General features: G+C 40.2%; 1 protein-coding gene across 50 annotated transcripts in view; it reads left to right on the top strand.

Annotated features, from left to right (window-relative positions):
• MAP4K4 (mitogen-activated protein kinase kinase kinase kinase 4) overlaps positions 1-25,961 on the top strand; it is a 190,398-nt gene that overhangs the window by 129,875 nt on the left and 34,562 nt on the right. For 13 of the 50 annotated variants that reach the window (XM_053200437.1, XM_053200435.1, XM_053200417.1 and 10 more), the window contains exons 10-15: positions 56-231; positions 2,569-2,641; positions 4,158-4,368; positions 18,010-18,171; positions 21,980-22,066; positions 22,738-22,857. In XM_053200437.1, the coding sequence (XP_053056412.1) occupies positions 56-231; positions 2,569-2,641; positions 4,158-4,368; positions 18,010-18,171; positions 21,980-22,066; positions 22,738-22,857 (829 nt within the window). Of the gene's footprint in view, positions 1-55; positions 232-2,568; positions 2,642-4,157; positions 4,369-18,009; positions 18,172-21,979; positions 22,067-22,644; positions 22,858-23,823; positions 23,986-25,961 lie in introns of all 50 variants that reach the window. The other 37 variants (XM_027069332.2, XM_053200424.1, XM_053200402.1 and 34 more) reach the window with 7 other exon arrangements.

Genomic DNA, 25,961 nt, shown 5'->3' with positions numbered 1-25,961 from the left:
GGAGCTTTGCTCTTTGCAGTAGAAATTCGATGATCTTTGTTACTTTCTCTTACAGGTCAAAGAAATTTTTTAGTTTTATAGAAGGGTGCCTGGTGAAGAATTACATGCAGCGGCCCTCCACCGAGCAGCTTTTGAAACATCCTTTTATAAGGGATCAGCCAAATGAAAGGCAAGTTAGAATCCAGCTTAAGGACCACATAGACCGGACCAGAAAGAAGAGAGGAGAGAAAGGTATTAATCTGTTTTTGTTTTCATCTTAAAAAAAAAAAAAAATTTGAGGTTTTTGCCCACCAGAATAGGTTACTCCTTTTCCACCCAGGAGTTTGTGCTCCCTTGGCTGGTGCTGGCATAGTTTGTCTCTGCTCTGCAGGTCAGCCGTGAGCCTCAGGGTCAGCCCGGCTCAGGTGGAGTAGACCGGAGCTGCATCCTATGTCACCAAGCTGACACCAGATAAACCGCCACTGTGGCTCGTCAGCATGAAGGGATGTTTCTCCTGTTCCTCCTCAGGAACATGTCTTTGTTGCTGCTCTTTTTACTTCATTATGTGCATTTGCATTCTGAATAAGTCACTCAAGGTTTATTGAGCGCTAGCTGTGAACATCACCATCCGTGTGTTCATTGCATGTCTCTCCTACTTGAGAACCCTCTGGGTTTCTTACTGCTTTACTCTGTGCAGGTGGTGTGGCCAGGCCTGGGCCACATGTGTGCCTGACTACTTTCTGTCACCATAGCACAACGTGAACATGTTAATTATTTAATGTTTCTTTCTGTTCCTGGTGTCTTGGTTTTATATCTCTGTGTGGTCTGTATCTACCTGTCCGGAGCACCATCTGTCTCCTTGCTGTCCAGCAAGATGGAGCTCAGGCTTCTCCACCATCTTCCGCCTTCACCAAGGCCTCCAGCTCACATTGATCTTTCTGTTTTATGAATTCTTATCATAACTTTACAGAACAGCGTTTGATAACTGGCATCTTGATGGTGAATTTTTTTGACGTTCAAATTTCAAGGCCAAAAGAGAAACTAAGAAGAGCAAGTTCAAGGCAGTAAAAAGACTTGGTCACAGTCCTCTTTGGAGGTCTGTAGTGAGCTTTTTACATGTTCTTTTCAGTCTTCAGAGCTACATTATCAGCGATGCTCACAACTACTTTTGGTCCTCTGATATATTCAGTTATAAAAGTAATTAAGTTTGGTATGTTAAGCTATGCAGTTACAATAAGTGAACTGAAATTTGAAAACAAAGCTTTTTGGGGGGTGGGAGAGGGAGGTTATTTGTATATTGAATCATTTTCCCAGTATGTACTTTCTTAATAATAGCTCATCGTCATGGAGCATTTGCTCCATGCCAGGCGTTTACGGAGTACTCCGCCTGGACTCTTGTGCACATTTGTGGATGGGAATTATGGAGCACTTTATCTTTATTTCTTTATTTTCAAGTTACATTCATTTACCTTTCAGATACCCTCAGCCTCTTGTCAATAATTAATAGTTCATAGTACCAAATCGTAAACATAACAGAGTACTACTTAAAAGAATCTAAAGATTACTTAGGTTAGAATTTCCTTTGGAAGCTAACCTATTTTTATGTTCTTTAAAATTATACAGTTTTGATGGTCTTCTCAGTGAAAAGAACTAATTTTGTATATATAGACTGATGAATCTGTAGATACGTGTATCTAGAATTATATATAATGTAGACTGACCCCATTTTAAGTTCTCAGAACTGTTTTTCTTACCAAGATACTGATTTCCAACTTCTGTGTCTCTGAAAAAAGTTAGAAATGTGGTTTTTGTTTGCAAATAGACTTGTTTTACACATCTCTTCAACCTTTCTAGTTTTGATTGCTCTCTGGAGTGAAATTGTTCACTCAAAGTTTAGGTACTGACCTTAAGTACAAGGTCTGTTGCTTGGGGTGACGTAGTATAAAACCTGCTGATGTGAAAACAGGTTGCTCATGTTGACATTTTTGCTTAATGTGGTGAAAGAAGAGCACCTTCTCTCTCCTCCTCTTGCTGTATTGTTTTTGCACCGATTTTTCCCTGGCTTCACCTTTGTAATATGTGGGGACATTGGATTTTGTCTCTCAATGCCCCAAGTACTTCCTGTACTTCACTCATCAGTCCCGCAGACCTTTCTCTCTGCTGCACTCTGAGTGTCTCCCTGAGTGCCAACAGTAACCAGATGACATCTCCTAGTTGCCTTAGTTTGGGCAGTTAATCTCTTTCTTTAGCCTTTTGGCATCAGTGGGATTTTGCCAATTTGCTGATGCATTGGAGTCACTTTTCTTGAGTGTCAAGAGCTTGAGCACCCCTCTCACAGCCCTGTACCCCCTCACCAGTGTATCCCATAAGGGACTATCTTGAATACAGTGAAATCTGCTCTTCCATGGGGAGTAAGGGTGGCCCAGGGAATTGGGTGTCACCCCCCTCCTTCCCCAGGTACTCCATATACATTGTCATTTTCATAAAGAACGTATCGTTTATTTTCTGCCATAGTGCTCTTAGAGATGTTTGCGTGTACATCCATGTGTCATGATTTGTGAACTGTTCCATTTATCTTGTCCTTTATAGATGAAACCGAATATGAGTACAGCGGGAGTGAGGAAGAAGAGGAAGAAGTGCCTGAGCAGGAAGGAGAGCCAAGGTAATAATGATGAAGCCACTGTTCAGCTTCCTGCTTTATGAAGAGGTTGTTTCATGCTAATGCCAGGATTTCAAAAGATGCCTGTGTAGTTTGAAGAAATCTTAAAGTAGTTTGAAAGTACCTTAATCTCTTCATTCTTCTTCATTCTTCAAAAGATTCTTATGAACACTTTTCTCCCTCTGGATTCTCTAATTCAGTGGTGCTTTACCCAGATTGCACCGTTTCCCCTCCCCCAGTTATTTGGAAATGTAGAATGTTGTGTTTGGTTCTGAGGAAAGGGATCTTGCCACTGGCACTTACTGCTCCAGAAGGCGTGGATGGTAAATGCTGTGCTGCGTATTAAATAGTCCTACCCACAAAGAACTGTCCTGCTCATGGGCCAGTAGGGCCTCCATTGAAAAACACTGCAGTCTTTACTAAAATGTTTTCTGTTTTGTTTTGTTTTGCTCTTCCCACAAGTGTGGTTACCAGTATTGCATTTTTTCTACGAGTGTATATAATGTCCTGACCCATCTACTAGTCTATGTTTTGGTTATCTGTGGCTTCCCAAGGTACAGTGAAGCAGAAGGTTGAAGGTTTGCTAGTATGAACCTTATAGTAACTATTCAAGGAATATGAGATTTTGAAATTTTAATAATGGTCTTGCCTGGCAGTCCTTTGTGCTTTAGCCACACAAAACTTACTGAACAAAAGGAGGCTGGAAGGGCGTGTTGAGAGACCTGTAGGGACCCACGTGTGGGTGGTGGGGGTTTGAAGAGAGCACATGAAGAGATGAGAAAATCTTTTGATAAAACTCCGTAATATCCTCTTCTTCATACATAGGAGAATGTTTTAATCCATCTGAGACTAAATATTTTCTAGTAATTTGAATCGATTTCATGAGAAATATAATTGTTTTGGATAGGAGTATGATAGAAGGAGAGAGTGGTTTCAGGAGATTGATTTGCCATGTTATTTCTGGGCATTGGAAGTAGAGTGGTGGCTCTCAGCAGGGAGACCAGCTAGGACTGATGTTGTTTATCTCCCAGTGGCTCATTCTTGGGACCCACTTGGGCTCAGCTGCTTACTCTGGAAATAGGCAGTGGGAGGGCATACGTGACAAGACTTAGTGGACCAGAAGAAGAAGGGAAGGGTAGTGCTGAAGATTACTCTGATCATTCTATTGTGGTAGACTCAGAACGTGATGTTGCTTTTATTGGTGGGAAATAAGGTGGTCAGAGAGGGACTAATGAAGTGGGAGAAGAGGATTTCAACTTTCCTTTTATAGGGTTTGAGTTGATGTGAGAATCCGAAGTTAGAGATGTCTCGTCATGCAGACATCCTGGACAGAAACAGATAAAGGATGTAATACTATTGAGTTGTAGATACAGTTATTCCCATGTTTAGTTGAGTCCCAGGGTGGAAGGAACTCATTAAGAGGATGAATGAGAAATGGAATAGCATGCTGAGGCCGCTGTCTCATCCGGAGGGCAGAGTGATCTGTGAGTACTCCTGAAAGCTCTGCCTTTACCTACAGCTCCATTGTCAACGTGCCTGGTGAGTCGACGCTTCGTCGGGATTTCTTGAGACTGCAACAGGAGAACAAGGAACGTTCTGAGGCTCTTCGGAGACAGCAGCTACTGCAGGAGCAACAGCTCCGGGAGCAAGAAGAATATAAAAGGCAGCTGCTGGCAGAGAGGCAGAAACGGATTGAGCAGCAGAAAGAACAGAGGCGGAGGCTGGAAGAGGTAGGAAGAGGGAAATGTCCAGTGGGCATTCTCTTTCGTTATTCACACTGGTAGCCAGACACTCAAAGGAATGTTTTCTGTAGCCTCCTGATGTGATACCTTTCCCCTGCAGGTAACTAGCTAGTTAGGTAACTTAGCTAGTCAGGTAACTTCAGAAGGAAGGCTTCTGTCTATGGTTTTGGACTGTCAGGTCTTCACATTCCTTGAGGTCTTTGAAATGTTTTCCTTGCTTGTAAAAACTGAAGGACCTGCCCCACCATTGTGCTAGATGCAGAGCAGCAGGGTCCCAGAGACCGCATCATACCAGTTCTGGAAAGGCTGTTTCTGTTTGTGGTTTAAGTTGGCCAGCTCAAGCTTGACCTGACTTAGTTTCTTCTCTTGGCCTCTGGATCTAAGTTCATGTGTACATATTTTTCTGAAACTTCAGACTTTTTCACAGGAAAAACATTTTTTTTGGTACAGACACCTTAACTTTAGTTTTTTATAAATGCCTTAACTTTAGGCACACACTATAATAAGGGATGAAAAAAAGAATTACATTGGGTATAATACAAACGCTGTTCTGTAATCTAATTGTTATCTAGTGAGATTAGTTATATCCTGTGATAGGGAAATACATTTTGTACTACCTGCTGCTCATTTAATTCATTAATACTAAGCACCACTGGTGATGTGGTTACCCACAACTTGTTCGTTTGTGATTCATAGAAGTGTTATTTCTCTTTCACTTGGGGCTCAAAGAAACTTTTGATTTTATTTTCCTAACTACCTTTCATAGTATGTCTCACAGCTCCACGTTTCTCATTCATAATAGTACAACTCCCAGTTTCTCATTCATAGTAGTCTGCACTTAATTCATACACCTTATCGCTTCACATTTCTTATGGCAGAAAAAGAACCCAAAACAACAAAAAAGCCCTGTATTGATACTAAACAGTGGAATTTAATTTAGATAACAGCACATATTAACAAGTTAGTTAGGAGTGTATTTGGGTTGGGGGGAATCTTTGTTTTGTGTGTTTTATAGTCTGAATTCTGCAAAACTTATACTTTCACCTGAGTTAGAAAACCAGTGTCTGTCTAGCTAAGGAGAATGGAAATGTTCAGCCTGGGCTTGCAGAAAAAAACATAGGACATAACCTTCCTCTGTAGGAGGGACAGTATTGCTGTTTGTGTAACTCTTTTTGTGGCTTCTTTGCAAACTCTTTTGTAGTATTTTTAAGACTTTCTCCATGTTCTTTGAACATAACAGAAACCCAGAGTAGTCCAGGGTTTTTCAAGGTTGCCTGTTGACCATGGACTTCGTATATGAGAATGCTTGAGTTTTGAGGCTCAATTTCCAATTGTGTCTTTATGCAACATTCTCCACTGTCCATTTAAATCCTGGACTCTACTTTCCCTGAGGACACGATACAGGTTAGTTTGGTGGTTTGTAACTTTAGCTCCAGCCCGTTTGTAACACAGAATTTGCTACAGAAATTGCTTTCGGGCCAAGTGGTAGTGAGACAAGTGTTCGTTATCCAGCCTCTGTGCCCAGTAGGGAGTGAGGATTACAAAGTGAAGACCAGCACTGGCTAGAGGAGAGACACTAAAGTTTTACAGCCATTTTGTTTTATTAGTTAAAATAAAGACCTGAGGATTAAGGATGTCTGCTAAGTGAGAACTTTGCACTTTACTTGCTTTAATTAGCCCTTTAATTTCAACTTCTTAGTAAAAGTTCAAACAGTCACCTCTTGGCACCTCTTAATCAGAAAAGATGGAGCTAGGTATGAAACAGGGCACATTTGCATGAATAGAATCCACTGATTTGGATTCTTGGTAATCTAGCTCCTTTTTTCTAGCCCAGGGTAATTAAGCATTGTCTATACTCTAGGTCCCAGAAGGTAATTTGGGAATATTTGAGCCCATAAATGATTTGTAGCCCTTTATTGGCATTAAACCTTCAATCAGAACTGTGTGGGGAATAGGGATTCTTTTTGTTATTAGCAAAGTAGGTAAAGATGGTTAGCCTCAGTCATAAGATAAATGACAGTTAAAACTGAAAGGAGATGACAAATATCTGGCAATGACTGGCAAAAAGAAATGGCCCAAGAGTCAAGGTTGTAGGGAAACTGAGTATAGGTTTTCCTTTCTATGCAGCTGCCATAAGATCAGGCTTATTGGTGCTAAGGACTCCTGTCACCACCATTTCTATTTCTGAGCTCTCTTTGCAGGTTAGTGCTTTTGCCCTGCCTAAGTTCTTCATCTTTAAGAAATCTGTATGTGTATATACTCCACTCTTCCTTTGCTCCTTGAAATGTGCTGATAGGATCTCTCTCCTTTGTTTTCCTCTGCTTCCTCCTCCTTGGCTTCTGCATCAACTGGAGATCTTAGAAGCCCTTGCAGATATTTTTGAGTCTTGTCTCTCAGTTTTGCTGACAATGAGGTTTCTGTTTCTGTTTTCCATTTTCCTTGTTGCTTTTGGATGGTCCCAGGCTAAAAAGGGGAGAATGCTGAGCTCAGGCAGCCAAGTTTGTACTGGCAGCTTCGTCCTCTCCTTTTCTGGACCTCACGGCTCCTCTAGTGTTTGACTTTGCTCCTCAGTCTTTCTCATCAGGATCCACTCAGGGTTTTCTCCGCTTACTCTAAGTATTTCATCCATATTCAAGACCCCGTGTGGTAATGACCCAGCCTCAAAAATTTTAATATTACCATTTACTTTTCATATTTAGATGCATCATCACACCTCTGGCTCAAATAGAATTGTTGCCTCTAGCTCATTTTTTTCCCCATAAAAATTGTTCACAGGCCAGCTTTTTCTTCCATTCTTTCTTTTCTTTTTTTTTTTCTTTGAGCACAAATGAATATTTGATTGTATTGTTGTCTTATCCTAATGGTTTGTGCTCTCTTTGCATTGAGTCTGGATTTGGTACCTATTAACTATGTCTTCCTACTCCCACCACATTCACATATTTGATTAGCATGTTTTCTCATTCTTCATCTAATTTTAATACAAATATGAAGAGAACATCTGATCAGCAGTCTAAGTTAAGATTGCCATGTTAGTTGGTGTACTTCAGATGTTTTTTGAACCTATTACATATTTCACTAAGTTTCCGTTTGCTAGTAGATACTTCCTCATTTCGACCTCAAGAAAACTTACCTAATTATTGGTAAAAGTAAGATACATTTGTCTGTGTTTGGTGTGCTACTTTAGTAAACTTCAGAAAAAGGAAATTTCTTAGGGAAGATTTGTTTTTTAGCAGGACTTTGGTGCCATCAGCACATTCTCATTTTGTTTTTTTTTTTATGCATAATTGATTATTTTAGTATGGAAGAGTCACAATCAAACTTCTCAGTTAAGGTTAGAATTTATCCTTTCCTTAGAAAAAAGAAACCAATTTCCTGTCTCTCCAGTCTTCCCCTTTGGGAAGATGACCGCAGTGCCTATGCTCTGTAGACTTTTTAGGCCCTGGAGGTGTAGCTGTCACTTGGTGATTTGGGCTGCCTCGAGTTGGGGGTAACTGTTAGTGTCAGCCCCAGCGGTTTCTTTGCTTTTTCTTCCACCAAGAGGACACATGGTTATATTCATTCCTGTCATTTCTACAAATTTCAAAGTGACTAAAATCTTAGAAAGTGGAAAAAATTAAAGATAAAGGAAAGCAAGAGAAAAACAGTTTTTCTGTGTGAAGTGAGATCAGTACTGAAGCTGAATTATAACACTAGAAAAATGTAAACATTTCTAAGAAAAAAAGTTAATAAACTGCCCCATGTATTTGTTGGCTGTGAGATCTTGGAAGGAAGGCATGGTGCTTTACCCTACCCGGATCCTTTACCCCAACCGGATCTTCACATATCTTAAAGGAATAGGAACCATTTCCTCACCCCACTTTGCTTACATGAAGGCCTTTGTTTGGCAGATCATGATTGTCTCCCATCACAAGTACATATTAGCACAGTGCTACCTTTTTTTACATACATGCATCTGGGTGTGCAGGTGCCCCTGTAGCCCACGCCCTGCCTTCTCTGTCAGCAGCTCCATTTTTTTTTGCAGAGGGTAGCTGTCTTGTCTTTCAGCCTCCTTATAAGTTCTCACATGTTCTTTTGGCATCCTAGTCTAGCATCTGGTTATATTTACAGTTAAATTTTGTAAGAGTTAGCTTAATTCACCAAATGTTACTTGTTGCCTAAAGATGGGGAAGAGTTGTCTTTGGGAAGAAGCAAATAATTTTTCTACTAAGGCCTCATCAGAACTGGCAGGAAAAAAACCTCAAGGATTGGTGGTATGTTTGTGGAGTAACATGACCCCGGAAGTGCTTGGAAATGGCTGAATGTGAAAACCAGACTGGTTTATTAAAGTCCGTTAGTTTCTACAACAGTAAGTCCAGTGAAGTGTGTTTAAATGGACCTCACCATTATCAACGTGATCTATTTAGAAAAGTTTTTAGAATTGTGAGATGAAAGCATTACTTTTAAATACCAAACTAGAAAGGGAGCCTAATTAAAGCATAGCTGGAAAAGTACATATTTACTTGGGCATGCTTGGGAAAATTTAAATAATAAGGAATTCTCTTTATAATTTGAGAGATGTAGAAATCACTTTATAGCATCATGCAGTTTTTTAGTTTCTTTGATTTTGTTTTCAAAGAGTGATTTAAGAAAATAATGATGACATCAATTTGCAAATGCTTCAAAGGATTATGTCATGTTTTTCATTCTTAGTGGGGTAAGCCTGAAAAGGCATGTTCATTAGAGTTTCGTAGGTTTTGTTATTTGAAATCACAGGCATAAGGTTAATCCAGTATGAATTGATGTTACTTAGTTGATGGTTGATGGCATATGTTTTATTTTGGGCTGTTTTCTTTTGAGGTTCTTTTGCAAGAGGCCAGTTTTTCACATTAATCATCTATTAAGGTATATTTACTAAGGGATTTCTTTTAGTTTTAATTGTCTCCCCTCCCTTAAATTAAGAACCTCTTCTGAGTATAGTGGTTTTTATGGTTCATAGTTTAAATTCTTGCTCTTAGTCCAATTTACAGTTTCAAATGTTAGAGTATAATGTGGAAGAAGAATCAGTAATTGCATTGTTTTTTGCCTTAGCCATCAGTCTTGTCAACCAGTTGGTTTTCATACCAGGACTTGCTTAGTGGGCCAGTCCTAGGAAATACAGTACTTTCCACATTGTCTTGTTGATTTTTAAAAAGCATGTGACTTATGTTACCTACAAGACTTGGAGGAGAGGGCTCTGTCTAGTTTATCTTTGTATACTCACCATGGTGCTTAATATTTCTCAAGTGGATGAATCAATCATTTGTAGTCCTACATGCATCTCTGGAAAGAAGGGACTTGTTCTTGAAATTTATGCCTGTTCTTAAATGAACTTCTGGGTTTGAGGTCTCTAATTCGAGTTCCAGAGAGACCTTAGAGAACTTTAAAGGATTTTGTAGAATATTCTGAGGCATAAAAGGTGTGTTGTGTAAAGTATGAGGCACTAACCAAATGTAACAATTCTTGTTTAAGCTTTTATGTACTTTCCAAGTGATCTTGAAAAGATGGCGTTATGATTTGATTGGATCTTGTTGGGACCTAGAGATATGAATGGATTCTTTAGTGATTTATTACTCTAAACTCTAAATGTTGGAGATAAAATCACAGTAGTTTTTCTCTTGGATGCTGTGTGTTCGGTGTGAGGGTTGGATTCAACCCAAAAAAGTATTTATTGTGATATTTACTACAGAGCAGAAAAGATAAGTGAAACAGGATTCCTGCTCTCAAGGAGCTTATGGTCTTTTGTGTGTGTGTGTGTTGATTTAGCAACCAAGAGTTTCTTTCATAGGAAACAAGAAAAAGCTTTTCGGAGGCTTTCATTTGACAGTTGAGAACATCAGTTGTAGCCTATTCGTGTTTGTAAGATATTTGCTTACTCTTATTTTATGATGTGCATTTTGAATAAAACTTATAATTTTTTTAATTATGGCAAATAATTACATAATAACCGTTACATAGATTTAGGAAAACAGTTGAAGAAAAATAACATGATGCTTATTACCTCACTTAAAATTTTTTTTTATATTTATTTATTTTGAGAGAGGGGGAGTGCAAGCAGGGGAGGGGCATAAAGAGAGGGGGAGAGAGAGAATCCCAAGTAGGCTCTCCATTATCAGCACAGAGCCTGATGTGAAGCTCGAACTCACAAACCGTGAGAACATGACCTGAGCCGAAATCTAGAGATGGATGCTTAACCAGCTGAGCCACCCAGGCACCCCAATGCTTACCTCACTTACGTTGAGAAATCCCAGTGAAGTGACTGAGAAACAAAAATGGTATAAACAAGGACAACGAGAACAAGAAAGGAAACCAAATTGTGGAAGTTAGATAGTACATGGGAGAGTAAAGACTGTAAGAAGGCTAGTACTGCAAATTCTGGAAGAGTCAAAAATGAGAGGCAACAGGTGGGGCTAACAGCATGTAGATATGGAGAGTTAGATTCTCCCACCCCAGGCAGCCAGGCTACTCTGTTCCTTCTCCCCTGTGGGAACAGATACAGACTTCCTAGAAAAAGTGAACAACAGAGCCTCAGTATATGAAGAATTCAGGCACAACTGAGTATGTGGAGAGAGAAAGAGTGAAAACAAGGGCATTAATTGGAAGTCTAAGTATTCACCAGTATGACTGCATGCACACTCACCTCAGCTCCCATAGTGTTGGCGGCCACACTTATTACAGATGCCATCTTCTTTTCCTACACCTTCTGCTCAACCCAGGCAGGAGATAGGGAGGATTCTGAGAATACTGCAGAGATTCCTCTCTGGAGATACTGACTAGCCCAAGGGACAAAAAGCCCCAGTGAAATAAATGCCCATGCTGCTTCCCATCATCTTACTGTGAAGCTTAATAGTTACCAACCACTCTCCATAGCCCTTATAATTTCCTTTTTATTGTCTTAAATGTGAATGGACAGACAAGATTGTGGGCACTGAGAAAAACCTTTAACATGAAAGACAAATAGAGAAAGGATCTTGAAGGAAATAGTGTAGGGAACAGACACATGCACATGTGTAGGATCTTAATATCCCTCAAATGAGAAGAACAAATAATATTCATGAAACGATGTTCAGAAACTAAGAATATTTGAAGTTTTTACATTTTTTAAAAACTTTTAATTATTTAATTTTGAGAGAGATGGGGAGGGAGGCAGAAAATCCCAAGCAGGCTCTGCACTGTCAATGCAGACCCCAGTGCGGGGCTCAAACTCAAAAACTGTGAGATTGTGACCTGAGCCAAAATCAAGAGTCAGACCCTTAACTGACTGAACCACCCAGGCGCCTCTGAAAAGTTTTTATAAATTAAAACTCCCAGAACGTTGTGGGGGGCGGGGGGGTTAAGTTTATGATGAACAGAAGAAAAACCAAATCAATTCAGGGGGTTTAACAACCATTTAATTAGATGGTGTAGGAAATAATTACTGTAGGGAGAACTACAGAACTAATTCAAGGAAAGTTTCCAGAGCTAAGAAATACAAATTTCTGTACTGACTGAAAGATGTACTGCGTCTCCTGCACAATGAATGAAAAAAGACCCATACAAAGGTACATATGTCGTCTTGACAGTTCATAATGTCTGGGATGAAAAGAACATCCTAAAAGCCATGGTGGGTGGAACAGGTAGAGGGTTGGGGTGTGCATGGGTCTTGTACTAAGTATCAGGAATCTGAATGGTCTGAGATTTTCCAGGAGCACCATCAGAAACTAGAAAATGACATAGCTGTGCTTGCAGAAATCTGAGGGAAAATTACTAGCCTGAGTCAAAATTATATGTACCTTGTGAGAGTAAAGGTTCTGTGGCCTGCGAAGTCCCTCAAGCCTTTTGCCTTGTTTTCACTTCTCAGGAAGCTACTGGAGAACGTGTTCCAGCAAATGAGGACGAAAGTGGCAAGGGCTACAGGAAACAGGATCCTGTACAGGAGAGAGTTCAAAAGAATTCCTAGGAAGTTGGTGGCCAAGCATAGGCTGCCTGGAGAGCAAGCAGTCTTGGTTGGTGTAGGGGAAGAAAGGGGTGTGAGAGGTTAAATCTCTAGGAAGAAAGAATGCCTGATTGACTTGACCATATTGGAAGGACTATGGTGGTGCAAGAGACTTTACAGATGATTTTGTGATAGACCCATAGAAAACCAGTGAAAGAGACCACAACAACAAAAATAAGGCAATTAATAGCTCCTCCAAACACTAAATTTTGCCTTGAATGTGGTTTTCATTTAATCAGAATTGTCACATGACTAGACTGGGAACATGGAATGGTGCTGTGGATGGATATTCTTTGGGGGAGAAATCAATAGATGGTGTCTAAAGTGGAAATTTTTTTAAAATAGCTCTTATGAAAGTGTTATTTAAAAATCAGGAGGCAAATACTGTGAGAAAAACAAAAGGCATTGGAAGTGATTCTACCTTGGGAATCACGAATTGGGGGTGAGGAGAAATGGGGCACCTTATTTTTGACATACACCTTATAATTCATTTTGAATTTTTAAAGTACTTAACACTTTAATTTAAACTTTTTAAATGTACATATGGGAAGTGGGGGAAAGAAAAGAAGGGAAACAAACCACAAGAGACTCTTTAATGACGGAGAACAAATGGAGGGAGATGGGTATCAAGGAGGGCACTTGTGATGAGCACTGAGTGTTATATGTAAGTGATGAATCACTGACTTCTACTTCTGAAACCAGTGTTGCACCTAATGTTAAAATTTAAATTAAAAAAATAAAAATGTTTTTAAATGTAAATGATGTGGAAAAAGCTCCTTGTAAAATCACTTAAAAGTTGCCTCTTAGTAGTAGCATTTAGTTACATGAAAGTAGTCAAGATTTTCTAATGGGCTAGGAGCCCTGCCCTCAGTGTAGTTGGAAACAGCCAAGAAAATGGATTGTACATGTCTTACCACTTGGAGGCTTACTCCCTTGAAGGAGAATGAGTGCTTCCACTTTAGAGCCCATGTGACCAGAGGACGTGCACGGAGGTCCTGCCATTTCCTGAAGTCAAGGTGACAACAGCTCAGGAGAGGGGAGATGAGAAGTGGGTCTGGGGAGTGGGTGGCCTGAGATCACACCTGCACTTGGTGCACTGGGGCAGGCAGCAGCTCCAGGTGAGAGGCCTAGCATGTGGAAAGTCAGCTCTGACCCTGGTTCGCTCCCTCTCTGCTTTTCCTCCGCAACTTCCGCTTTTCTTCTCTGGAGCTTGCATCTGGAGACTGGTTTGAGTTGGATGCTAGACTGCATCTGGCTGCCAGCTGTGTGGCGGCTTAGTAGCAGGCTGCTGGTTGGTCGTTTCTCCCAGACCTCAGCATGGCAACCTCCAGGGCTCTACTTGGAGTTGTGTCCCCTCCTGGCTCTTTCCTGAAGGAGTCCTTGCTGATAATAGCTGAGGCGTCAGCAGAGATAGGGATGGCTTTGCTTTCATTAAAGTTTTTTGTTGTTGTTGTTGTTGTTTAGTATAAGAGAGAAACAAGTGCAGGCTATTGCTTTTCTTTCTGTTACTGTGATACTATAAGTCTAAATGGGACCTTCAACATCATATGTAAAAATTAAGGAATTTTTAGTAGTTTGCATGGTGTATAAGGAAATGGCAGTAAGCACATCATCTCTACGGCTGTTGTGGGTCTGCATCTCTGTGGTCATGTGGCATTGCTTAGCATAGCGCAGTGGCATGGAGGGTAAGAGAAACTGAAGGCATATATCTGACGCATATGTCTACTTAACATACCTTTGCACTGAGTATGTATATTATAAAACATGCAGAAATAGCTATCTTAAAAAGGGTGAGCTACAAATACAAGTAAATAAGAGTTGAGTGTTTTTTTCCTAGACTTCACCCGATGGTCTTGTTCACTTCTAGAGACTGCTGATGTAGACACCTACCATGCTAGTTCTTCACCTCTCTCCTCTCTTAATTTCAGTGCATCAGGGCGCCCTCCACAGGATGGTGTTGGGGGCAGATCTTTTGCAGAGGAATGATTCTCTTAGAGTTCATTGCCTATAAGACTTTTTAAACACTTTTTCTCATTGTAGACACCAACTATTGACTTCTTCAAAATAATAACCATTGTAAACTCCACACCATGATGATTTCTGATGCACACTGCCTCCTTCGCACCCCCACCACACATAACTCTGTTCTGACAAGTCAGGAACCTGAGGCTCATAGAGGGGAAGTGGCTTGTAACAGGGAAGCTGAGCAGAATCGGGACCACAACCTCTGTCCCTTGAGTCCTTTCACTTGTCTTTCTAGGATTCCATGGTGTGTACTAAAATTTTTCAAAGGACCTTCTAGCCCATTTTGGCTACTTTTGTTATCTAAAAGTTGTAAAATTCATTGCATAAGGTTCTTTGCCTCTTCTGACCTGTTCATATTAATCCGATATACTTAGAGCCTAAGTTCTCTGAAGCTAAGGGGCAATTTTAAGGGCAGTAGATACTGCTTGCCTTTGATTTTGTTTCCCTTTTCTTTGTTTTTCTGTTTTCCTTTTGTCTGACAGATTTGGAGGGAAATTGTTTACATATCTTGTCAGGTAGCTTTGTGTCTTCCTTTGTTGTGATTGTGGGTTCTTATTTTCATCCAGAGGTGAGGCCCTTCTTACCTTGCCTGCCAGGTGTTTGCTAAACCCAATGTATTCTAGCAAGTCATTTCTCTTTTATAAAACCTGGAAGTGTCCTGATTGTTGCCAGCCTTGCCCATGGTTGTTCTCAGAACTAAGCAGTGCTGAGTCTGTAAAAATAGTAGAGTACACAAAACCACTCTCACTCCTCAGGACAGAAACTTCCACAGAGCTTCCATGTTCACCTCTTAGAGGAAAATACTCACAACTGTTTTAAGCTTTAAAACTGATCAAATGAGATTCTTTATGTTTTAGGTTTATTAGAAGGCTTTTTGTTTTATTTTGAATGTCTTTATATTCAATAGAGAAGCTCAGAAGATGCTTTCCTTTGGAAGACATGGCTAGTCAGGAATATCTGAAAGAATTAAAGAATTTCTGTTTAAAGCAAAGAAACTTGTTTCCCAATTGGCAAAATATGGGGATTTTTATTACCAGTGTTAGAGAAATGGTTGTATTCTGAGCTTATATTTGTTATAAGTAACGTACTGGTAAAAGCCACTCTCTTCTTTTTGTTCCTGAATGGAAAAAGCAAAAGTTGTAAAATAAAAGATCTTAACTTAATTTGCTTTGAAGTAGAAAGGCTCCAGTAACACTGCTTGGATGAGATTCTCAGATTTCTTTCCTCAAGTGTCTGTGTTATATTGCTGATGAAGTCCTGGGGCAGGGTGAGGTGGTTTTGTGGGTTTTATTTATCAGTAGCTAGTTTAAAAAAAATTTTTTTTTAATGTTCATTTATTATTGAGAGACAGAGAGATACAGAGTGTGAGGAGGAGGGGTAGAGAGAGAGGGAGACACAGAATCTGAAATAGGCTCCAGGCTCTGAGCTGTTAGCACAGAGCCCAATGCAGGGCTCAAACTCACGAACTGTGAGATCATCACCGTCGCCTAACCAACTGAGCCACCCAGGCACCCCTCAGTAGCTAGTTTTTACAAAGAAAGGCCTCTTTCCTCCCAAGGGTGCAGCACAGTGCTCAGGGCCAGGTGCCCTGAATGCAAGCCCCACACCATGGCACATGTGCCTATATGGGCATTAAGCTAGCAAATGACAGGCAGCAAGTACATTGTATGGGGAGAGTGTACATGTTTCAATTTAATAAAGATGCCTTGGCCATTAAAGTTGTAGTTTCTAAACACCAGGACAGGAACTCTTTTATTTCTATGACCCTACCCACACCCATGGGAAACTGTGTGTTTTGTGTGTTGAATTCTAAGAGCAGACAGTGCTAGGAAAAAAATAAAGCATGAGGGGCACATGGGTGGCTCAGTCGGTTGAGGTCCAACTTCAGCTTGGGTCATGATCTCACAGCTTGTGAGTTTGAGCCCCATGTCAAGCTCTGTGTTGACAGCTCGGAGCTTGGACCCTCCTTCAGATTCTGTGTCTCACTCTCTCTGCCCCTAACCCACTCGCATTCTGTTTCTGTCTCTCTCAAAGATAAATAAACATTTAAAAAAATTTTTAAAGAAAAATAACTAAACCATGCAATATATGGAATGAGAGAGGAGATGGGGCCAGAAGCTAACTCAGAACTGTATTGAGAGTAATGGTCATGTAACACTCAGCTGAGAGAGCCCAGGTACCAAGAAATCCTCTCTGTGCAAGGGTTCCACATATAAGACATTTCTTTATATTTCTTAGGAAATCATTTAAGTGTCTACCTTCAGAATGAATGCTTGTGTGTGGGGGGGGGAAGAAATTAATACTCAGACTATAATAAATACCTACTTTTATGCCTATTATAAATATTTATGTCTAATATCCCCAATAACTTTATCCCAAACTTTCTTATTTAATAATCTTAGTGCCACATTGAAGTTTGTGGTAATACTGTCAGCTTCCTGTGTCTTGAGAAATTCGATGGCTGTGTATTCTTTAGACCTGTGCTGTCCAGTACAGTAGCCACTAGCCATATATGGCTATTTAAACTTAAGTTAACTTCATTGAAGTAAAATTGAAAAGGAAGTTCCTCAGTTGTACTAGTCATATTTTAGGTACTCAGTAGCAACATGTGGCTAGTAGCTCCTCTATTGAATAGTACTGAGGCAGAACATTTTCATCATCCTGGAGTGTTTTATTAGATGGCCCTAGTCTAGAGGCTAGCATTTTTCATATTTGTGGGAAGAATTGGTTAATTCTATACTTTACACTGTAGAAGTGCCTTATTAACAGATGTCTGGGGCTGGATGAGAAAAGCAGCCAGACAGGTGCCCAGTGTGTCCCACTACTCTATACTTAGGGGTTATATAGAACAGCCTGGATTAGGAACGGTTGTCAGAGTGAGTCTACCTACCTGCTAGTGGGATGCACATGGTTAATACTACAGGCATTAGAGGCAGAATGGCCCTTCTAGTTTGGGACTTGCTAGCTGGGTGACACTGGGCAAATCACGTGACTCTTCTGAACCTATTTGCTCATCTGTAAAGTAGGATTGAAATACTTATTTCCAGGTTTGTTTTGAAAATTTTATTAGATAAAGGAAATGGAATAAAGAATATCAAACACTGAGCACAGTGCAGGACATATGGTATGCATGTGTGCTGTGGCAGTTTCTTAAATTCATTACTATGAATAATACTGGCATTTCTTATTCTTATTGTCAATTTCTTTTTCCTCTTTTTAACTATTTCTTTCCTTTCTTTGCTTTACTTCTGTTCTCCTTTATTCCTTTGTCTTCTGTCTTTTTCTTCTGATTTAAGGGCCCTGGATAATTCTGTTAGTGATGTGCATGGATAAAGAATTCCCTGTCCTTTAGTTGCCTAGTATAGTGAAGAATGGGGAATTGATATCAAACGAAACCAAACTGTGTAAGGATTCACAGAAGCACCCCACCTTTGACCAATATTTATGAGGAAGCTGGTACATGTGGGGTGGAGGAGCAGTGTGGAAATAGCTGGCCAGTCGAGATGGGGTCTGTGAACTTCCCCTCATTAGCACCTACCTGTAAATGGTCAGCAGAGTGTCATGAGAGCAGTAGTTAGAAGATACCTGCTGATTACATATCTTTACTTGCGCAGCAACAAAGGAGAGAACGTGAAGCTAGAAGGCAGCAAGAACGTGAACAGCGAAGGAGAGAACAAGAAGAGAAGAGGCGTCTGGAGGAACTGGAAAGAAGACGTAAAGAAGAAGAAGAGAGGAGACGGGCAGAGGAAGAAAAGAGGAGAGTTGAAAGAGAACAGGTTAGTTCACAAAAGAATGTTCTGACCATGCATATGTGAGGTCATATGTGAGGTTGCTTTGTAGAGTTGGGGGATTTGGGACTCAAAGTACAGACACGTGTGCACGCACGTATGTACACACACACACACACACACACACACATTCAGGATTTCAGAGGTTTGAAAATGCCGAAGCACAATTGGAAGCACAGCAATAAATTGAATTAATAAATTGAAATTAAAAATGATGGGTAAATTTTTACAATTTGAAATCTCTTGAAGTCAGTTGAGTGGTCTCCAAATAGTGTGATGCCCAAAAGATTTCTGAATATTTCTTTTTGGGCTTGGCTTAAATGCTTTGAACCTCAGATATCTGGATGATGATTAGCCTTTTCTTTAATGAACTGAAAAACCAACCACAAGGAATGTTTGAATTATCCAGTGGCTGAATATCATAATAAACATACTTGTATATAACTCAGTAGTAGCATTAGAAAAACTAATAACATCGTGGTTTTGTTTAGCCAAAAAAGATAATATTTTGGTAATACTTAGAGCATTTTATTGATGCCAGCTATAGTTGTCTTTAGAAATCTCTGTTCCCTGAGTTGACTGTGCTTTTGTGTCTGTGCTGTCAGTGTGAGCCCCTCAGAACCTCTTCACCTCTCACATCTTTGAATTGATCGCTCTTTGTTATGAGCTTTGGGTAAAGGAGGAAACATGAATGGAGACCAATTTAAATAATACTTGAAATTCATACTTAAAATACTTATCAACTATGGTATTAACTTCCACAGTTGAGTATTCAGCTACTATCCTTGATACTGATCATATGCTTCAGGTTCTCTGCACATGTACTATTTCTTCCTGAGAATTTAAGGATATTTCTGTTACTATTGACATTATTGGCCAGTCAGCACTGGTGTGTTTTGGGTTTGTTTGTTTTGTTTTTCCCCACATTCTGATTTATACTTAGGGATTGGAAAGAGGAGTAAAAGTAATTAAGCTTTTGAAAGTTAAGTCTCCTAGGGGTAATTCTCACAATGTGATGGTGAGAGGAGTATGTGAGAGTAATACTTAATCTTTAATGTGCTAGTGACAGTCGTTAACATTCATGTATAGCAAGTATTCTTTTTTTTATGTTAAATATAATTTATTGTCAAATTGGTTTCCATACAACATCCAGTGCTCATCCCAACAGGTGCCCTCCTCAATGCCCATCACCCACTTTCCCCTCTCCCCCACCCCCCATCAACCATCAGTTTGTTCTCAGCATTTCAGAGTCTCTTGTGGTTTGCCTCCCTCCCTCTCTGTAACTTTTTTTCCCCCTTGCCCTCCCCCACGTCTTCTCTTAAGTTTCTCAGGATCCACATATAAGGAAAACATATGGTATCTGTCTTTCTTTGCCTGACTTATTTCACTTAGCATAATACCCTCCAGTTCCATCCACATTGCTACAAATGGCCAGATTTCATTCTTTCTCATTGCCAGGTAGTATTCCATTGTGTATATAAACCACAACTTCTTTATCCATTCATCAGTTGATGGACATTTAGGCTCTTTCCATAATTTGGCTATTGTTGAAAGTGCTGCTATAAACATTGGGATACAAGTGCCCCTATGCATCAGCGCTCCTGTATCCCTTGGGTAAATTCCTAGCAGTGTATAGCAAGTATCCTTTACCTCTTCTTGAAAATAGATAGGTATCAAAGTAGTTTTATTCTGCTTTCCTTGTTCTGTTGCAAAATCTTTCGTGTTAACAGTGCTGTAAGAAACTGCACTTCTGCATGTTTGTATACATGTATGATTGTATTCTGCATGCTCATTGTATGTTGGGACATTTGTGGTTTGGATAGACGTGACTTTCCTGGTTGTCCTTGTGTTTTGAAGGCAAAAAGACAAACGACTGTACTAATTTGGTCTTTCAAGTTATGGTTCATTTCAGTCTAGTTCAAAGAAGAGGTGAGTTGGAACTCAGATTCCTTTCTCAGCTGTTGCAGGGGAAGGCCACATGTCATGCTAGGTCAGTGCTTGGCATAGCATGTGCCGTGGAAGGTTAGGCTAGGAGGAATGGGACTTGGAGCCCAGGTTGGAATCAGAGTGTCTTTGCAAATGCCCTTCTAGATACACTTTCCCCCAGATTGGCTTTTTTGGGTAAAGTTTATTTTATAAGATAAAGGTTTCTGAGGAAATGTATATGTCATGATTTGTGTTATCCTGCATTCTCTAAACTAGAATTATTGGTTAACTAAAACTTCTGTCCAGCTCAGATGTATAGCTATTTTTATTTTAAAATGTGTGCCATGGTACAAGTGGATGCTCAGCATTAGACACTGTAAAGACGTAATCTGAATTTCAGAATAAAACTTCTCTTCTTAGATCTCTTAGTCTACTCCCTTTCTGGAACAGTTAGCTTTTTTCCTTCTTGAAAAGGAAGGAAACTTCTTTTGTTTGTATTTCAGAGTTGTTTAATGTCTGTGTCCTATTTGAGCCTTACAAAAAATCTTGAGAGTTGCAAGAGAATGTTTTTTTTTTTATTAAATTTTTTTTTTTTAACATTTATTTATTTTTGAGACAGAGACAGAGCATGAACGGGGGAGGGTCAGAGAGAGGGAGACATAGAATCTGAAACAGGCTCCAGGCTCTGGGCTGTCAGCACAGAGCCCGACGCGGGGCTCGAACTCAAGGATCGCGGGATCATGACCTGAGCTGAAGTCGGCCGCTTAACCAACTGAGCCACCCAGGCGCCCCAATTTTTTTAAATGTTTGTTTCATTTTGAGAGAGAGAGAGAGAGAGAGAGACAGAGTGCGAGGGAGGAGCAGGGAGAGAGAGGGAGACAGAATCTGAAGCAGGCTCCAGGCTCTGAGCTGTCAGCCCAGAGTCCGACGTGGGGCTTGAACTCCCGAACCACAAGATTATGATCTGAGCTGAAGTCAGACGTTTAACCAACTGAGCCATCCACGTGCCCCAAGAATATTCTTGATACTCATTTCTCAAATGAGGATACCGAGAAAATGGAAGGTTGAGGGTTTTCTAAAGGTCTGAGATTTCCAAACGTCTCTTGATTTCCTAGTCTATTAAATATGCATGCAACTTCAAGGTTGGACTTCTCCTCTTTACATGTTTTGGGTATGTACCTGTTTTCATTGATCCAGAGGCTTGTCATTCTCTTCCCCTTGAAAATAAGTTCCCCACCCCCTCCCCACAAACACACACACACACACACACTCTCAGTCTCTTCTTGAAGAGCCTGGGCCTGTTCATTTGTGAGAAACCACCTGAGTCTGGTGTTCACAGATCATGGCTTTCAGAATATAGTCATTCCAGGTACCTTCTGTGTCATCAGAGAAAACACAAATCATGTTTGTTCTGTTTTAATATTAAAACGGGTTTTGGTTTGGGGTTTTAAAAATTGGCAATCCATGCTTGTTTTAAATGATTCATCGGAACCCTCTAGGGCAATGAGAACCCTCTGGTTTCTTATCTAGTTAAACTTGATTTCTCTGGTCTACCATCCTTAAGAGGAATATCCTAGTTCTTTGAAATCCTGCAATTGTATTTAACAGCTGCGTTCTTACAGAAGAACTATCAGATACTTTTGTGTATATCAGTAGAGTGTATATCATCATTTATTAGACTCTTTAGATCTTCGTTGACCAATTTGAAGATCTTGGGGACAATCTTTCACTATATGTTTCATAATATATCCATCACTAAGTGAATTACCACTGAAGACCATTGGGGCAAATGGTTCTTGGTGCTCCATTCAGGTGGTTCTGATGCTTTCCTTTGGGATAAATTGATTGCTGGGTAATTTCTGTGTGACAGGAGTATATCAGGCGACAGCTAGAAGAGGAGCAGCGGCACTTGGAAATCCTTCAGCAGCAGCTGCTCCAGGAGCAGGCCATGTTACTGGTAACGCCCTGTATCTGTCTTGTTCCGTAGCATTAGGGCTTATTTCTCTATCCCTCCCCTGAGCTTTGGGCATAGCCGTGGTGATTACCAGACCATTTTGGTTAGCGTTGTGGGCTGACAGGCTCAAATGGAGATGTCCTCTGTGGTCATGCTGCTTTGGGCACATTTCGAGGTGGCTTCTATTTACTTACTTATTTCCTGTTAAAGAGTTAACTGTTCTCTTTGGTAGATAGCAAGGGTTTGAACAGAACTTGGCATTCAGTGAACAAACTAGAATGCCAAAGGCTGAAAGTTCAAAGCACATGCCATAGGATTTTTGCCTAGTACACTAACTTTTGAAACCACCAAAACCAACTTTTAATTGAATTCTCTCTCTGTCCAGTGATATTATGGTTAGCAACAAGCTGTCATATTTTTCCACAGGTAATACGCTATTTAAAATCCCAGTCATTTTGCTCTGTGATTAAAAAAAGGTGGGGGGGAAGGCATGGTCTTTGTGAAAAGTTGAGAATGAATCCAGAGAAGAGGCAAGTTGTGCGGTGGCCCATAGATTTAGTGTTCTCCTCTCCCTCTCCAAGGAGTGCCGATGGCGGGAGATGGAGGAGCACCGGCAGGCAGAGAGGCTCCAGAGGCAGTTGCAACAAGAACAAGCATATCTCCTGTCTCTACAGCATGACCACAGGAGGCCGCACCCGCAGCAGCAGCAGCCACCGCAGCAGGAAAGGAGCAAGCCAAGCTATCACGCTCCAGAGCCTAAGCCCCACTATGAGCCCACTGACAGAACCCGAGAGGTATTTTCTTTCCTTTGTTGCTTAAATATTGATCCGGTGTTGCTCATTCCTTGGGAAGTAGTAGAATGACTCTTAGGAGCTGTGTAATAGTAAGCTTAGACAGGGACACAGAGAGCAGATCAGAGCCAGTCTTTTGGTTTTCTAGCCAAGAAAATGTGGTTCAGACAAGTGAAAGGACACTTGCCTGCGGTCCCTTATCTGCTTGGTGTTTTCTCCAGAGACGACCAGAGTGCCTCTGTAAACAACTCTTGGGTGAAGTGAGCACTAAACAGAGGGAAAATTATATGGCAAAATCATTCCTAAAATGTACATAAGGGGATGGTGGCCTGGTTAACTATTTTTCCAAAACCACCATGAAAATGAACAGTGCCTATAGCCCAATTATACTGACTTTTTTAACAAATCACTGATTGTGATTTGTTAATGAAATTGGTGCAGTTGGGCCACCCAGAGCCTCCTGGTGATGATGTGGCAAAGCAGTAACTTTTGGAATACTAGGAGTCCTGGAAGCTGGTTGACTTCTGCAGTATGTTGAAACCTGGCCTGTAGGTGGCACCCTTCCACCACGTCTCACCCTCACAGAGAGTAGATTCTAGGAACAAGTGTTCTCCGCATCCTAGAATGCCTTTGTTTTGGGTACGATGAAATGTGTTTTGAATTCCTGATGATAATCTTCTAATCTTAATCTTTTGGTGTAGTTAGTTGTGACGTTCATTTTTTTTTTTTCTAGTTTATCGTCATGTACAATCTTAGAATTCTTGCCAGGAGATTTTAAAGGCTTAATTTTTATTTTCATATTTCTTTATCTCAAATTGAATTTTAGCCCTATTATATTTGCCTCCTCTCTTTCCTTGTAGCTAGAGAAAAGAGAAAATTTCTCTCTAGGGCCCTTCCACTCAAGTTTTCTTTGGGATCTCTGCTTTTCCCTACTAACACTGAGTTATGTCTTCTAATTCTCTGATGCAGGTGGAAGATAGATTTAGGAAAACTAACCACAGCTCCCCTGAAGCCCAGTCTAAGCAGACAGGCAGAGTATTGGAGCCACCAGTGCCTTCCAGATCAGAGTCTTTTTCCAATGGCAACTCCGAGTCTGTGCATCCTGCCCTGCAGAGACCAGCTGAGCCACAGGTAGCAACAGCCCGGTGGCTGTGGGCTGAGGTGACTCACACGGTAGTTCACTAAGCCATGGGCCTGCTTGTAACATTCACAGATTGGTTTGTTACCACATTAGGAAGAAAAGAGATTTGCAGGAGTGATTCTAAATTAACTTACAGGTGATATCCCCTTAGTTGATAGAGAAAAGAAGGATTTTTTTAAAAGATTTTTATTATACTCATTAAGGATATCTAGATTCAGTGATTACTTCTTTTAGTCTTTTTGTCTTTCCTAACTCAGATGCTCATAAACATATGCCTCCTTTCTCTAATTCAAAAATTTTTCAGGTTTGTTTTTAGAAAGTACATAGAGGGAGAACCAGAACCTTTTCTTAACCTTTGATCCTTGGTTCCTGGCCAGTTGCATGAGTGGGCTTTTGGAAATCCAGTGACAGCCCAGTTGAAATTACATATAGAATTTCTTGGTTTGTCCAAATGTACCTATTTTTTCTGGGAAAAGGGCCTTTCATTAGATTCTCAAAAGGTTCAAGATCCAAAAGAAGATATGATCTAGTAGGTTCAGTATGCATTTCCCTGAAGTAGGCCGGGGAAAGGTCCTTTCATTAGGTTGACCACAGCATTCTGCCTTGTCTAGGTGAGGGAGAACCCCTGGGCTGAGTGCTATGTGGTTAAAAGAGAACCCTCTGTCCTGTCCAGAGAAAACAGTTAATAGCAGAGATTATCCATGTCAAAGATCTGAGAGGTCCTTAAAATACAGATTCCCATTCTCTTACTGAAAATAAATAACATTTAGACATTTGGCACCTTGAAGCCTGAGTTGACTTGTCACGGATGCTTGCATGTGTTCGGGGACAAAAGTTCATATTCTTGTGATTGAAGTAGCTGTGGTGTTCAGAAAAAAAAAATCCCAAGGAGGATTTGAACATGCTTTACAATAAATAATCCCAGTATGGAGGAGTTTTTTTTTAAAAAAAAAAAAAAGAAGAAGAAAAGAAAAAAGAAGAAGGACCAGACCTAATAAGCAAAGCATGTGTTTGTGGGGTGGGGGGCGTTAGGGGACAGGGAGGAATTTACATGCAGTCAGCAGTGTGTTGATTCACAGAAGAGCTGAGCCACAAGCCAGATTGTGAAGAAAACAGTACAGGCTAAAAGGGGGGAGAGGGAAGGGAAGAGGGACTAGTACAGTAGGTTTGTTTAACAACATTTGGATGAAGAGTCTAGGACTAAACTTTTTATTCTGAAAGTTAAACTTACAACAAATAGAAAATTTTTATCTATTTGGCCACTAACAATTTAGAAAATAGGAGTTCCTGAATTATGTAGGCTACTTTTATATTAATGATTATAGTCTCCCTTTTCTTCTTTTTACCTAAAGTTGCTTTGAGCTGAAACCTATGCTTATGAAAAAATTCTTTGAGGAGACTGTTCACATAGGATTCTATTTTTAAACCCAATTTTTATTATAGTTGTAGATAATGCTTTGTTTCACATTTTTCCACCTGAAAATTTTAAACATTTAAGCGGTCTGGGATTATGCCAGTAAGTGGAATTTGTCCCTCTCCTATGGGACTTATTCTGAATCTTGCATTTAGAAAGGTTGAGCCAATTGTGATTTGGTATTTTTAGTTCTCATTAAGTGCGTTGATATAATAGATAGCATAGCTGGAATTATATAAATTGCAATCTAATATAATAAAATACAGATTATTTCAGAGATTATTTTCCCAACTTAAAAGCAACCAGATTAACTCAGGTGACAAGTTGTTGTTAACATTTTTTCAATTGTCAAGTAGAAGGCATACTCCAGTAGCAGCAGCAGAGGGAATGATAGTATTGAATATTCCTAAAGAAACCAAAATTCCTTTTTTTGTAACTACTGTGAACATGTATAGCAATCTCTAAAGCATGAGTGTTTTATGACTTGAGAGAAGAAAGAAATAAAATCGGTGTTTTTGAAAAGTTGGCTGTTTTTAAGTTGTATCGCTGTAG

The sequence above is a fragment of the Acinonyx jubatus genome, chromosome A3, assembly GCF_027475565.1.
Source record: "Acinonyx jubatus isolate Ajub_Pintada_27869175 chromosome A3, VMU_Ajub_asm_v1.0, whole genome shotgun sequence".
Lineage (NCBI taxonomy): Eukaryota > Metazoa > Chordata > Mammalia > Carnivora > Felidae > Acinonyx > Acinonyx jubatus.
The sequence above is the reverse complement of the archived record's forward strand: the minus strand, read 5'-3'. Positions and strand labels throughout refer to the sequence as shown.